The following is a 16,243-nucleotide window of genomic DNA, read 5'->3' as shown; positions in this document are numbered from 1 at the left end:
AAAGCGTACACCCGCATGACTAGACACTTCTTCAGCAATCAACTGTACATTGATTCTATGGAATTTAAGTGCCACCATGAAATAGGTTATCAAACAAAAACTTAGCACCGAAGCAGTTACAGCAATAAACTACTTTCTAGTTTCAGAAAAGAATAAAAATACCAAATAAGGAGGCCTCCTTTTCTGCTTGATGCAATGAATGTTGCCCTGAAGGAAAAAGGAAAACATACTAAAATATATGTTTTATCTCTAGATGACTCACTACAGAAATGTATAAGATTCAACAAAAGAAGTTATCACAAACTTTTCCCTTAAAAGAAAAACATAAATAAAAGCAACAGGTCCAGATACAAGAATATTAGCTTACATGTCGGTCCTCATGAAGTTTCCACATTACGCACTGTAGATGCAGCAGGTCGACACCTTCTTGTCGCCTGAAACCTCTTTAAAAGAAAATAGATGAAAGCATGATTACTTGTATACAGGGAACTTTGTCTACACAAGATCTAGCCCAAATTGCCTGCACATGGTGTGCGTGTGTGTGAGGGGATTCACGTGAACAAGCAATATCAACTGCAAAAAAAACATTAACCATCCAGGCAAACAATAACTTTCTATATCCTATTCTTTACTAAGCAACTGTAGACAATGTTCTGAAAAACACATAAGAGCCTTAAGGTGCCAATCCGCTTATTTGATTTGCACTAACATTCCCAGAAACACTTTCTAGTTAACAATTCCAGAAACTAATCAATGAAGGGGGTTAAAAACACAATTCCTCTCATATTACCATAGCATTTTAAAATGTATCTAATCTAACTTTTCAAACTTCATTAGTTTAGAAAACTTTTTCGATAAAATTAGACATTCAAATGAGCCAAGTATTCGCATATGTATGTGAATATACTTATGTTATATGACACACCATATTTCAAAAATAAACCGTGTTGGATTCGTATCTGTGTCTGTGTTGGACACACACAGTCCATTATTGTACGTGACATACCTCAATTTTTTATATTTCCCTGAGTCAGACACCTCATATCCATGTTGGATACGGACACAGTACACACATATCGTGGGGCATGGGAAATATACACACACATATGTTTGTGTCTCTGTGTGAAAACATTTATACGAAACACAACTTCCTAGTTGCCAACACCCAAATATTAAACAATTAGGTTTTGATTTCACTAATTTGGAACTTAAGTTTCGATACCAAACATTGAACACAATATATAGGCCATAATAAACCTTTGTCTATATTATCGGACAAAAAAAAAACCCAAAAAAACTGTCATCAGGTTTCAATCTTAAGATAGGACATTCTATAAAAAACTTTAAAAGTTAATTCTATGACACTAGGTAATTCACCTAGAGAGTGCATGTGTGAGGCATATGCATGCCTCAATGATTTGGCTGGTAAAACTTCTCATTAAACGACAGAAAATTGGAATACATTTTCTAATTGGTGATAGCGCTGCTACTAGCACCCTTTTTCACAGAAACTGCACCAAATTTTTATCCTGGCATACTTGAACCCTCATTGATTCTAACTTCCTTACGACTCTGCTTATTTAAGTATAAATTACAGTTTAACATTTCGAACACAGCACCAAAGGCAGAGGAAGATAGGCCAATAATAAATCCGTGAGGCAATAGCCTCTGGCAAAGGGTATAATCTACAAATTAAGCATTTTCAGAAGAAACTTTATAAAACTAATATTAAAATGTTTCAAAAAGCTTTAAAAAGGCTTAAACCACAAAATAACACTCACGACTTCCTCTAGCCAAAAAAAACTGTAAGAGCATGAGAATCAGTCCAACCATAGTAGCATATCAATATTCAAGCAATAAGGGCATCCATATAAAAGACGAGATAAAAAGAATAGAATATTAACCAAGGAATTTTTCACGAATACATAATCATCCAAAAGCAAATAGAAGTACTATGCAAAAGAAGAAGAAAGAAATACCACCTCGATATAAAGCAAACTCTAACAAGATATATGAAAGGTCACATGCACTCGTCAAACGGAGCATTTTATGCTTGCTTGAATAAGATGAGCCTTCGAGAGGACAAATAATGTCGCTACTCCTCTATAGAGAGAGTGTCACCAATGGGAAAGCTTCAAGCATAAACCCTTGTAGCCTTTAAAACATTGAAAAAATGTAGTATTTGTGCCACTTCCATAGAGTAGAGTGTACGCACATGACATGTCACTGTCACACCAACCAGCGAGTCATATACAAGCTCGCTAGTATGACCAAACACAACTTCCATCATGGAAGTCCTCGCAGAGAATACAATATCTACCTTTGCATTTAATGATGCTGCACAGAGATAGATCTTTTTCTAGTATCATACGACAAAGTATATGATAACAAGAAATCTAGCATAGAACCTGTAATTATGTAGCTATCCCAACTCCTGATATAACACTGTTCCAGTCAAGTACTCATTATTCAAAACTATACAACCACGACATCAATAGAGACAGCCAGCCCGAAAGCTTGATACATCACAGATTTGCGCAAAAGATAAAGTAACAGAAGTGCAAAGGTTGCACGCTTTGACTCATTGAAGTTCCATAACAAGCAGTTCGGATGCACAAACAGAATGTCCATGGCTTCACAATCAGGATGGTCAGAACCGACTTTGAAATGTAGCTAGCCTCTTGATGATATTGCTATAAGAAGTAAAACTGGGATGCTACTTGCTCATGCAACTGTTCGGCCAAAGCAAACAGAAGCGATATAAAGATTCTTAGCCCATTTTTCCTGCAAGTAATTGAATAACGAGTTAGTGAGTGAAGAGAGAGACTGTTTGTGTGTGTGTTATTTCAAACCCACAACATAAGCTGTAGTCTAACAACAGAAACACTGCACACAGTATTATTTACTTTGACATGAGTACTCGGAAAATCTGTTGTCCGCAGAGTCTCTTGCGTCTCATCATTGGGTTTTCTCCTTGGTATGCTCAGTATAAAAGCAGCCTGATCCAAAGTTGCTGCAGTGGCCGTGATGCGATAACCACTATCCCACCTTTTATGAATTCCCTCACTAGGATACAGGAAATCTAATTCCACTACCTGAATTAATAACAAAAATCAGTTTAATAAACAAAGGAAAAGAAAAAGGTGCAATTTCATAAATGACCAGCCAAACATGATTACCTGGTCTGAATATCCTGCATTACGAGACATTACTACAGCCCATCTACTCCCCGCTGTCGCCATGGACGTAACATGGAATCCTTCCCTCCATTTCTTATTTATCCACTTGAATGGAAATGAATCGCTAACCTTATATGACTGTTGTTGATACGGAGTACCTGCACTTGAGGAAACACCGATTTGAGAGATCCAGATAAAACTTGTCAAGACTCAAAAATCAAAACCGTAGTTACTTAAGTGGACGTTAACCTCTTGACATTACAACTAAAGAGCTTCCATTAGCAGCTCCTGCTACAGCCGTGACATAGTAATTCTTCTCCCAGTGCTCCATAATCCATTCCTTCAAACAAAAGAAAATAGGTTAAGTTGTGCTTCACAAAATCAGACAAGGTATTCTGTTGGCCGTAACATCAAACATGAGATATTCTTAGGACTGAAAGTGGATAGAGAAAACTCACTTTGTTAAGAAAACATGGTGAAAGTTCATAAACTTGAGAGGAATAACCCGTTCCCGCGTCCATAATTAAGGCCCAAAGACTTGTAGATGACGCTACGCAGCTAATAAATAATCCATCTATAATTCCTTTTTCTATATGTTGAAGAAGCCTTGCATCTGTCACATTGTAGTGGTACCTAAAACAGGAACTTATACAATGTCAACATTTCAGTGATAAATATGGAAAGAATAGATTTTGGTGATTTTCAAGGCATATACCTTTGCTTCATAGGTTTACGAGCATTGTATACACTTATCCATTGGTTTGCTGGCATCCCCAACCGAACCTTCTTCTTTGGTTGATCATCCTCCTCCTCTTCCATCGTTAACCGGCCTCTTTTGTGGCCAACCTGGCATATAAGCTTGATAGGATGAACATTAGTTGTACTCCAAGAGAATCCATAATGCCGCTACACTAAGTTTGCAATCAACCAATGTATAAGAAAGATTTAATTACCTTTTGTGCACCATCTGTGTTGATTGGCCTAACAGCAGGATTTGGACATATGACCCCATCAAAGAAGGATACACATTTTGCATAATCAGGTTCCTCGTCAAATTTTAGATTAACCACATACTCAACAAACTTCCTGAATGGCAGAGGACAAAACAAACAAAGTTGCTCTGGAGATGTCGCCATCTTCTTTTTGCAAACGAGAAATCCCTTATTATCTCCCTACGACAGAAGGAGGAAATCAGTATGTTTATAGATATCATAACAGATGTTCCACTTTAAAAACTTACCTGGAAACCTTGCCAAGGCAGACGACCGCATAAAAGAAATATGAGAGTATATGCAAGAGATTCTAAGTCATCTCTCCTGCTTCCAGTTCTTCCCAGGTGAGCATGCACACTAGCATAACGCACCGTCCCCCTGAAATTTAACACAAAGTCAATGAGGAAGAAACATACAAGTGAAAACATATGATTGAACAAGATAATCTTGAGCAAAGCAGAGAAACGCATAATTTCACAGGATCCTAGCTTTTTTTGTCCAACTCAAACGATTTAAGAACTTTAAGACTCACAACTTCGTCCTAGCCCTCGAGAAATGAGACCTGGTAATATATATTCTGCAACTTTTTGGCACTCCTAAATTAAAGTAGTATCGAGCAAATTGACATAAATCATGTATTTCCTTTTATCGGACGTAAATTTGAATAAGAGAACCTCATCATCACCATCATGGTTACAATATTTCCAGCTATTGATTCCGCACTTTCATTGCCATCATGGTTACGATATTTCCAGCTATATAAACTTCTGGCTTGTGGCATACTGACATCTCAAATCATGAGCATGGACTATTTCGGGTCTTCTCACCTTCCACCTTCAGAGAGATTTTGACTTTCCCTCCTCTTACAAGAAGACTCACATTAGCTTCACCACGCCTCTCTTTCCGTCATTGTAACTTCTTTCCTTTTACCTCTCTTTTCTAACCTCCTGTATTTAACTCGGGCATGGATCTGAATAGTATGAAACTCCAAAGTGATCAGATTTGATTATCGACTTCCTGGCCCACCGATAAAGTTCATAAAATACTACCCTTACTAGACCCGAGAACTTGAGGAGTGTTCCTTCCTCGGATCCAGTAGCACTCCAGCCATGGGCCTTGAGAGCCTCGAGCACCTTGGTGGGATTGAGCACTTTTCGGCTCTGTTCCGTGGGTACTTCATATTTTGTGCCGTTTCCCATGTCGTCGTGTCCGACACAGACATGTGACTCAGATACGACACTGACACTTCTAAATGAAGAGGTGGATGATAATGTACAGCAAGATATGACCCAAAGAAACATAAAATTTTAAAATTGAAATCATGTAACTACAAATTTTACTCATATTTTCTATAACCTTCTCGTAATACAGTTTTTTTAATTAAAAAAAATGTTAAAATTAAATTAAAAATTAGCCATGTCGACGAATCTAATTTTTTCAACCGTGCTATGTCCAAATCTCCATACCGGTGTAAATCGGACGCTCATACCAGTACCCATGCAACACAGCTTTTCGGCCATCATTTACAATATAGATTAAATCCACGAGAATCGTTACTTGCTTCTACTTCTACTACACGATATTTGCCAAAATGGAAGGGAAAACCTCACTCAGAAAGTACTTATTACTTAGATATATTAAAACAGTTTTCCAAAATACTGATCCTGACTTCAACAGCGATTATCAGGCATCAAGCTCAAACCTGGGTGGAATGATGTATAGCAATGGATCATGTGCTAGGCATCCCATTTTATTTATTTTATTTTATTAGATTTGTTTCTTGTTTCCCTGTTTAAAATACATGTAATGAATGAGAAAATAGATTGTTTTGTTTTGAGAATGCAGAACTTAAACTGTGTAAAAATCTTATATATAGTCCTTAATTTATCCATTTCCAGTCGTTCTTTAATTTTGTCTTCTTTGTAATTACGGGGACTTCAGAATTTGAATTTCAAAGTTTGCACCAACATTTAAATGGGATTAGGTGGGTGAAAACCAACATGGTATTGTGACAATCTTATAGTTGTGACCCCTCTTATAGTTTCCACCTGAGTTTCTGTTCAATTACTAATTCTAACAAGGTTGTCCATATCAGAATCACTTTTAACCTAAAGAATTTCTAGAACAATCATCATTATACAGCAATGGCTCCCCCATGAAACTTTTAAACTACTAACTATAAGTTCAGCGACGAATACAGTACCCAGATGGACACGTTTGACACTCGAGATTTTGGTGTAACTATTTAGTAGGCATACATTAGAAAATAAAGATACCTCCCAATCTCCCATGCAAAAACATTGCACAAAATTTTCATTATTACCACCACCTTTGGTTATCAAGGAATCGAAGCAGTAACTGAGACATTCCAACTAAGGTTGACTGGTTGACACCCCTCAGCCCCACTTGTCAAAGTAATACTAAGATTTGATAAATAACAATAAGAACACTACATTTTAGAAGATGTTTCACTCTATGCAAAACAGTTGAAGTAAAACATAAAAAACACATTGCTATTACTGGCATGTGCGCACACAAATGCAAGCCACGAGCCCATGAAATATATGCACAAGCATGATTGTGAAAGGCAATATGCATATGCGCATGTTATGTTAATAGTACATACACACATATATGGAATGCTGATATACCAAAACTAGCTCTAATGGTGTCAACCAGGTAACAAATGGTGTTCATGCAAATACCTGAATACGTCTGGTCTCTGATCGTAGTCAACATGCTGACCAGTAGTGTCCTGCCACCTAGCGGCTGACGCCAAAAAATATGAAACAACTAATGAGATATAAAGAAACACTGTGTTGTTTGTTATACCAATGCTACATAAAAGCACACAATTTACCCAATCCAAGATCAACTAAGAACAATTTTTTCTCTTCAAGAGATCCTGGGGGACCAAGTAAAAAGTTTTCAGGCTTAACATCCCCATGCACATATCTGCCATTTACGAAAAAACAAATTTGTTAGTGAAAGAACACCAAATAAGCGAATTTTAATAGGAAAATGTGAAGAGTTCAAAGATTCGACAAAAATAAACCAGCAGACGCAAAACTCATAATGGAAAAGATCTAACCCCCTTGAATGCATCTTTTCTAATATAGATATTGCTTCAATGCCAATGCATGCAACCATTTCAACGGACATCCTGCAGCATGGCATGCAAAGAAAGAGATGATGGGACTGAAACAGACAAGTAATTGTAAAAAATATACACAAATTTAGTCTAATTTTACAACTGAACTCACGTATGGGCGTTGTTATTCCATACATCCCACAGACTCGGCCCTAACATATCCATGACCTGTAAATATTGAAAGAAATTAACACAAAACCAGACAAACCATCCATCGAAAGGCTAGATATGCTGACTATGAGGAAATCCAAGACATACCATGATATAGTAGTCCCCTAGCTGACCCTTGTAATGGACACGCGGCACGCCATGACTACCACCAAGTGTACTGTACAAATTACAGACACACAACATTACTAGGCACTGATTTGCAAGAATCCTTGTCCAATTACAAAAAGACAAGATTAAAAAATACATACTTGTACACTTGCCACTCATATGGTGGTCCATAGCTACATCCCTTGCTATTTTTGTGCTCAAACTTCAAAGCCACCTAAAAGCCCGTGATCAGAAAATGAACAAGATAAGGTCCATAATATCCACTGTAGTAAACAATGTAATAATGCAGTTTCAGCTAACTTACCTCTAGAGCTCCCGCACCTGCAGCCCGGTCATTTCCAATTCCACCTGAAATACGGCGCCCGACGTAGACCTGTCCGAAGCCTCCTTTTCCTAGCTTTCTTTCAGTTCTATATTCTGGCGATCCACCAACCTTGACCTGTAGAGAAGAAAATGGGATAATTAAGGAGTGCACTGGAAATGCAGCTGGACTTAACGAGTAAATGTAATATGCCGTAACTAGTAAATGTGACTTATTTGCATTTTTGCTGAATAAATAAATGGTAATTATTAATATAACCAAAAGAGACTACATCAATTCATAGGAAATTAGTAAGATGCATACACCCCCGACGGAACCCCTCCTAATTATACAGAAACCAATTTCAAAACATTTAAGCAACCCCAAAAAAACACCCTAATTCCTAGGGCGACCAGCTCAGAACCTATTTACTGTCTCCTCATCCCACTCGTCCTCCTCGATGAAGTCGTAGTACACCAACTCTCTTGCATCTTTAAAGAGCTCACGTGCTACTCTCCTCGTGCCTGGACTTTCCTAATGGCCATCAATCTTTACTGACCCTCTGCTGGTCCTCATTTGCATTATTAATACTAGTATATGTAGTAAGATAAGATTAGTGGTTAAAAATTAGTACAAGTACGGTGTATGTAAAGCAAGGTCGCTATTATCAACACTTGCTACTAAATAAAGCAAACGCCTCGAAATGATGTGTTATGCACTTATTTAATTCATTTTATAGCACGTGAGCGTGTCTATACAGTACGACTTTCCGTGCATGTCAGTAGCACAAAGAAAAATAAAAGCCTTTCTAATTCCTACAGCATATCAAGCCAATTTCAGACGACGGTGTACCTGTGGCACATGTTAACTTGCCTCTAACACGTGCCTAGCTGCCTCAGGCACCCGATGCCTGCACATGCTCGCCTGCCTCCATCATGTTGTCACATACCATATGTGGTATGTGCCTAATGCGCTAAACAGCATAATTCTTTTATTTTAAAATCAGGTCTCTATGGTGGGATTGATAAAACAGATCTCTAAGAGATATTTCCAAAAGTAAAAAAATTCTTAAATCAATTTTAAAGTATATGTTACAGCATTCCAAATTTAGAATAAGGATCTCCACCAGATGTCCATGCTCCGAACTTATTTTATCACGGGTGCATGGTCTCGTTCTTAACGCCCTTCACAATTCTCATTTAAATGATAGGCAAGATACCCACATCTGGAGATGTTCTATTCGATGCAACTATTATTTAAAAACATATGGTTCCTTTTTTACTATTGAAGATGGCATCGATTAAAATGTGTGTACTTGGATTTTTGATACACTAAGAGTATTAAACCGTTATTATATTGCAATCAAACACAGGGAAGCCTTTTACTACTACAAAGGAGATATTTTTACATTCCCGACCAAGCATAAGAAAAATAAAAAATGTGTTTAAAGGAAGTTCAGACGACGACTGAAATAATTATTAGTAAATTAATAAAAAGTAGGATCTCTACTCATTCACCTAATGAGCGCAATAGTTAAGCCTACTCATCAGCAGATATTTACAAAAATTCCTAAATAATCAATAATGATATCAATGAAATCGTAAAAGATGAAGAAGAATAAGAAAAGGATCTCAAGAAATGAAAAAATAAATAACCGATCATTTTGGGAGCCTTAAACCCCAAGATCTGAATTAATATGAACCATTATCAAAATTTCCCAAGGCATCCCTTGAGAACTTCATACCCCATGAGATGCTCAACTAACCATTGAACACCTTAAAGCATACACATCAGCAAGACAGCAGGAACTAATTTTAATTAAACTAATTTGAAATAAAGGATGCCTTTTATCATTAAGCTCGAACCCACAAGGGTCAAATGTGTGGCTCGTGTTTTCAAATTCCAAAACATAAAAATATGAAGACTCAAAATAGCACATATCAAACCAAATTCCAACTTTTCAACTAAAATACATCCAGTCTCCTATCCAAGTCCTAAGCTTCCAAAATGATAATATAGTAAAGAAAGATGTTGAGACAAAAAGGGAATGCACTGCTTTCAAGACCAGAAAAAGAGGAATAGATTTGCCTTGGAGAGAAAAATAAATAGAAACAGCTAAGAAACAAGAAGAATAAAGGAAGACAAGCCAGAGACCGTCTGCCGCATATATACTACTGCTATATCAGGAAAATTTCCAGTATAAAAATTATTACAATTGGGACAATTTAAAGTGAAGGGCTGGCTTTGAGCAATGGGCACTTTAAGAATACGGAGAGAAAATGTATCCAATAGTCGTATACAACGTCATATACTACTTTATTGCCATCTTAAGTACAACCATCGTTTAGCAAAATTTCTTGTTTTAAAAGCCTTCAGGCCTGTATTATAGTACTATAGTAACAAGAAATTGAGGCATTATCTGTTATAAAATATACAAAGGGTAATGTGGGTCCAACACCATATCCATTATCGGTATCTAAAGATGCGGTCATGCATAAATCTAAAGATTGACACTCTGGATTGCTACACTAAACAACAAATAAATAACAAACAAACAAACAAACAAACAAACAAACAAAACATGATGCAATAGTATGACACCAAACTTCACTTTATTACTACGTTACATTGACATGTGTATGTAAACCTGTATCCGACACAGATACAAAGTCTCCAATACAGCAAAACACTAACAATTAAGGTATATCACATACAATATATCAGTGTGTCGTGTTAGACACGTCAATACTGTCCTAGAAAAATTATTTTAATTATATGATTCGTCCATCTTTCTAAGCTAATTACCTTTTCACGAATCTTAAGAAAAAAATAATAATATTATTGTAAATTGACTAAGATTTATCAGTGTATGCTTGGACTATGCAAACGTATATTAGCGTGTATATTTTCACCATATAATGCGATATCATTCATATGAATCACTTATTTTTATCAGTAGTAGTAAGATGCATCAGGCATTTGTTCATATCCATGACCTAAATTTTTATAAGCCTTCCATGAGATAGGCAATAAAGCATATCCCTTGGCATCATCCACTCCGCTTTAAAAGAGTTTCCAACGAGAATTTTGTTTTCAAGTAGGTCAGTAATGGTACAGAAGTCTATGTAATCCTTTGTTTTGTTGGGGGGGGGGAGCTCATATTTGTTATGCGACAGCAGATTTTCTTTTTAGAACGGGTCAGTTTTTAAAAAAAAATCTAGCTGGATATATTCCATACTTCCCATAAAAAGAATCAAGCTCTTTCTCAAAATCGCAAGCCACCTAAATTTTCAAACATGAGCTCTTTCTACATTTAATGATCTTCAAGGCATGACACTCCATTCGAATCCAATATAAAATTGATGATACTTACAAGTAATCCTTCATAAACAATAGTAACATTCCAATTCCATACCTCGACCACCATCGCTAGAGAAAGAAACAATTTCCTTTTCTTATTAAGCATCTCCTTTTCATCTCACTTTAAGAAAACACTCAGAAATGTAGTGTCCAACAAACTACCGAACAAAGTGACCAGTGATTTCACCACATTTAAAACAATTTGGGCTTCTTCCAAGAAGGTGATTTGCTTAAATAAATGTGTGCATCCAAACCTACAAGCAAAAGATAATATTCATGCATGCCCACCTTCTCAGCAATTGCTTCCTCTTCTTAGAGTATGACAGCATTACAAGTTTCCCAAATAATCCCCCAAGTAGCAAAAAGGAAGATTAGACCGAATTGAAGCACCTTATAATCCAAGGATGGAATCAACCTAGTATAAACACTTCTTAAACACAAAAATTGCCAGAGTTGTGTCCCAACAATCCCCAAAGACTCGATGACTAATGTCCTATACTCCTATTCACACACAAAATGGTAGTTCAACGGAGTAGGGGTTCACCAATCATTGGTTCCTCCTCTTGCTTGCAAGAACAAGACTATTCTCCTAAATGAATAAACCATTAGGATTTCACCCATGATATAAGTGCTGTTTATTATAATCGACACTGAAGTTCATTTTTCATATGGTTGCTTCTATTGAAAGTGATTTTCATCAACCATAGTATTGTCCAACTTCCCTTTTACGAGGTAAGACTTTTTTCCCCAACGTAATTAAAGTTGTCCCACCTCGTGCAAATTACCATCCTTTTCACAACATACACAACGGACCATCATATTTCTTCGATACATTTCATTCACATTTTCCAATACATTAATTAGCTTCATTAACATTGTACGACCTTCTAATGTAGAACATTTAAAAGATATACCAATCTTACAATGAGTGTGAAACTGTGGACCGACCATTAATGCGAAAAAGCTCCAATACAAGCAATATTTCCTACTATCTTGTTTTGGATCCATCTAAAACTAATGCCTAGCTCAGTGCACTCGCGTAAGCCATTCCTTGGCACAATTTGGCTTGCCCGCCGTGAATCCTGCTACCCAGCTTGGATCGCCTATGAAGGTCATGCCTTCAGCACAATGCCTCGGCATCCACAAGGCCTTCGACAATTCAGCTCACCTCAAGATCTCACCTATGAAGCATCAAAAAACAATTTTTGTGTAAAAACAAATTGGTTCGTGTATTGTCTCATTGAAACCTTCCAAAATCCATAGAAACTTGAGGTGCTCTCTCTCTCTCCCTCATCTCATTAACGTCCAATCACTTCTATTCCTCTCAAATTTAACACTCCCCCCCCCCCCCCACTCGAAAGTCAAAAAAAAAATGATCAGTAAAATAATGAGTAAATTAAGATTTGCACCGATTTGTTCGACCCCTCCAAAACTTTCTCTTCAGTTGTTGCACCCTAGCAAAAACAAATTTATAACTGTTTACCAAGTTCGTGCAGACTTCTACTAGTGTGCAATAGACATGTACATGAATGGGCAACTTACTCAAAGAAACCAGCTATTAGTCATGTATAAAGTAATTTACGACCATTGAGGCAGTTGATCAATAAAAGGAAACAGTGTGACATTCTAAACAAGTATGTCTTGGACAATTTTGGGGAATGTGTGGGTGCAATCTCCAAAGTAGGTAAGTGATTCACTTTTATTGGCATGAAAATTACGGTCTAGATGTTGGATGAGTTTGGAAAGAATTAATGGTTAATTTTATGAAGGACTGTTATCTTATGCGCAAGAATCCTCATCAACATCAAAGTACCCCCACTAAATACTGGACTTACGCTCTCCTCAATCAATTAAACCTTCTTTTTTTCCAATTGCTTTCTTGCAAGAAAGTGAGATGCTAATGACCGTCATTTTTGCTACACAGAGATGCATAAGCAGTTTGTTTTTTACTTCCCCTCTTAAAAACGAAAAATGTCTTTGTGGCACAAAACTTAGGAAAGATCTACGTAAAAAACCATCTATACTACCTATAAGTAACTTCCCGGGACTTCTCTCTGAATTTTTTTTAACAAAAATGGCACCATTGACCTTTCCTTATATACAATGACAAGAAAGTAATTTTATATCTTTCTCCCATTCTGCTTGTTGCTACTTGATTTAGAAAATCCATTCCCTCTCCTTTCTAAATCGACTCCAGCATCTCTATTTCTCCGTCTCCTCATTCTTTATGTCCTTGGGCTCAGAACAACTGACCTGATCAATAGCCTATAGCACAACATCACAAAGAAGTAATGTAATAGTTTTAGCTACCATATTATTTATTTCTAATTGTTAACTCTAATAATTACATTTTTCCTAGTTGTTTAGTTGCCATATTATTTATTTTTTATTATTAACAGTAATTAATTCTGTTATTCCAGATCCGATAACTCGTTCACTAAAACAACTCAATCAATGCCCATCACTTGAGCATCACATGCATTGAACACTTCCGTCCAATACTTTCTCGAAACTCTCTTTACCCTTACTGGATCTAGTGATACAAACAACATGCAATGCCACATGCATAACATTCTGCATTGTTAAAAACCAACTAGTAAATCTGTCACATTTCAAAAATACTAATACATATATGATCAGTCTTACAATCAAACAATCAAAAATAAACCAATCAAACAAGCATGCATGTAATAATTTTCAGTTATAAACACAATCAAACTACCAATACAACAAAAAGAATCAAAAAATTATCACATTATCTTACAATTCAATCTCAAACAAATAAAAAAATCAAATTTTTATCCAAAAAAATCAAACCTTTTCAGGAATCGGCGGACTATTTCCATCATCATCATTACCACCACCAAGATTATTATTATTATTCCCACCTCCACTTCCATCCATTTCTCCTCCACCTACAACCTCTTCACCACCTCTCACAACCGGTATCCTCAATATCCTATTCTGATTCTCCTGATTATTAATATTATTCTCTTGAACAATCGGTGGTGGTTCTCTAATATCAACTCCTCCTCCTCCTCTTCCTCTTCCTCTCCCTCTCCCTCTTCCTCTCCCTCTTCCCCGATTCGGTGGTGCCGCTGCTGGTACTGCTTCTTCTGCTGCTGCTCGACCTCTTCGAACACCTCTTCGAAGTTCAGGCATCTCGAATTTGAATTTCAATTCTCCATTCACACAATTTTTTTTCAAAATCGAAATCAAAATAAAAAATTTTAACTCTTTTTTATCTGTCTATAAAAACAAGAGAGAGAGAAAAAAAAAATAAGGGAAATGAATAGACTGTTGTGAGAAGAAGAAACAAAATAGGGCTGGGTATTTATATTTGTGAGAGAGTGTGTGGTGGGGTAGTTTGGTAAATGTGTTTTTTCATGGAAATTAACGAAATTTTTTGGGTCGTTGATTTGTTAGTTTGTGATTTTGTGTTTTTAACTTTTAATATTTATAATGAGTTTTTAAGTTTTGGTTAGAGGGGAAAAGACGGGAATGGGGATATGAGGGTGATGGTATTTACGAGAGAGGACTTTTGTGTGGATGTAAGTTAAAAAGAGTGACGTTGGTTTGTTGTTTGTAACTGACAACGACAAGGTTGATTCTGTGACCGCCGACTTTTCAGTCGTCAAGAGTCAAATTGAGAAAGTCGTTTTTTTTACTGATTATATATTTACGGTCAAACTCAGTCTGTACACTGTAGCAATCACTTGTTTTTTTCTTCGATAGTCAACGTAGCAATCACTGGAAACTATAATTTTTAGATTGTAATTTTATTAATCTAGTAGATGTAAAATGCAAACTCTGGGAATTCTTGCAAGTTTGGTTTCGGAAAGGCCAGTCTTATTTGATAATTTTGTATCAAGAGTAACTTATTTCTTATTTTAGATTACAGAGAATGGGCTTGAAGCCCAGTGTTTCAATTTAATTACGGAAAAAGACACAACTTTTTCTAATTATATCAAAAGTTTATCCGGTCCATTTGTTGGCAATATTACACAATTGTCCCTAAAACAGAAATCAAACTAGACAAATATGCAACATTCATGTTGCAGTCAACAACATATGCAAATTTCAAAACCCTAATTCCCCAAATTAAACCTAAATTTTGAAACCCTAATCCTACTTCCCCAAATTTTGAAACTCAAGTTCCCCAAATTAAACCCTAGTTTCCTCAAATTAAACCCAAATTTCGAAATGAAGAACCCTAATGAAGAAAAAAGAAAAGATTCAAACGATAATGTGCAAGCAAACACAAGATCTACTACAAAAAAAAGAGAACAAGATGGCAAAAGGTTAGATACCAAATTTCATTGATAGTTTCACAATTTTGATATATTAGGATTTTCATTTTATGAAAAATTGGTTAAAGTGTGTTGAATGTATTCAATGCAACATGAGTGTTGCATCGAATATACTTAGATTTTCATTTGCACTGTCACTTACCACTGCAATATGGATGTTGCACTATCAAATCTCAATGCAATATGGATGTTGCACTATCAAATCCCACTTTAACATGAGTATTTTGGGTCGAATGCAACATGAGTGTTGTTTGAGGTTTAAATTGGTGATGTTTGTTTGAGTTTTGAGGCATGTTTTCCACTGAAACATCCATGTTGTAGTAAAAAAACACACTAAAACATTCATGCTGCAGTCGTAATTGGTTGCAACAAGCTACTAATTCATTAGTTTTCTTTCAGGTTACGCAGTAAGGGAAGGCCGCTAAATCTAAACTGAGCCTTCCGAAACAAACTAAAGATGCAACTACCTCAACGAGCAAAAACCCAAAAACGAAAGGCAAAGAAAAGATAGAGGAGAAAGGTAAAGAAAATTTGGTGAAAAGCGAGTTGTTGAATTATAGGTCCAGTTTAAAGTCAATGATTGATATTATGGATTTGATTAGAGCTGATATAACGGAAGTGCATAAGGAAAAAATGATGGATACACCGTTTGCAAATTTTTTTAGTGTCTT

General features: G+C 36.3%; 1 protein-coding gene across 2 annotated transcripts; it reads right to left on the bottom strand.

The window, feature by feature from the left end:
• Nucleotides 1-2,382: 2,382 nt before the first annotated feature.
• Nucleotides 2,383-14,686, bottom strand: LOC147511651 (casein kinase 1-like protein HD16). 2 transcript variants are annotated; one of them, XM_086603303.1, is made up of 16 exons: nucleotides 14,080-14,686; nucleotides 7,906-8,040; nucleotides 7,742-7,815; nucleotides 7,581-7,650; nucleotides 7,435-7,490; nucleotides 7,263-7,334; nucleotides 7,032-7,126; nucleotides 6,877-6,940; nucleotides 4,420-4,549; nucleotides 4,133-4,351; nucleotides 3,895-4,025; nucleotides 3,638-3,812; nucleotides 3,429-3,519; nucleotides 3,180-3,337; nucleotides 2,907-3,095; nucleotides 2,383-2,784 (listed from the first exon to the last, which is right to left on the bottom strand). In XM_086603303.1, exons 1-16 carry the CDS (start codon nucleotides 14,422-14,424, stop codon nucleotides 2,725-2,727), a joined length of 2,064 nt encoding a protein of 687 aa, XP_086459429.1. In that variant the 5' UTR covers nucleotides 14,425-14,686; the 3' UTR covers nucleotides 2,383-2,724. The 2 variants fall into 2 exon arrangements, with proteins under 2 accessions (XP_086459429.1, XP_086459428.1); XM_086603302.1 differs by having other exon boundaries at nucleotides 3,895-4,037; nucleotides 14,080-14,571.
• Between the last annotated feature and the right edge of the window lie 1,557 nt (nucleotides 14,687-16,243).

This window comes from Coptis chinensis, chromosome 3 (genome assembly GCF_015680905.1).
Source record: "Coptis chinensis isolate HL-2020 chromosome 3, ASM1568090v1, whole genome shotgun sequence".
Lineage (NCBI taxonomy): Eukaryota > Viridiplantae > Streptophyta > Magnoliopsida > Ranunculales > Ranunculaceae > Coptis > Coptis chinensis.
The sequence above is the reverse complement of the archived record's forward strand: the minus strand, read 5'-3'. Positions and strand labels throughout refer to the sequence as shown.

What these genes read in the sequence shown, in the direction of transcription:
- LOC147511651 (XM_086603302.1), bottom strand. Translation starts at nt 14,424, where the DNA reads ATGCCTGAACTTCGAAGAGGTGTTCGAAGAGGTCGAGCAGCAGCAGAA. An exon ending in TAGGGGACTACTATATCATG is followed by an intron (nt 7,491 to 7,580) that starts GTATGTCTTGGA and finishes CAATATTTACAG; the next exon opens with GTCATGGATATGTTAGGGCC. An exon ending in TTTAGTTGTAATGTCAAGAG is followed by an intron (nt 3,338 to 3,428) that starts GTTAACGTCCAC and finishes CCTCAAGTGCAG; the next exon opens with GTACTCCGTATCAACAACAG.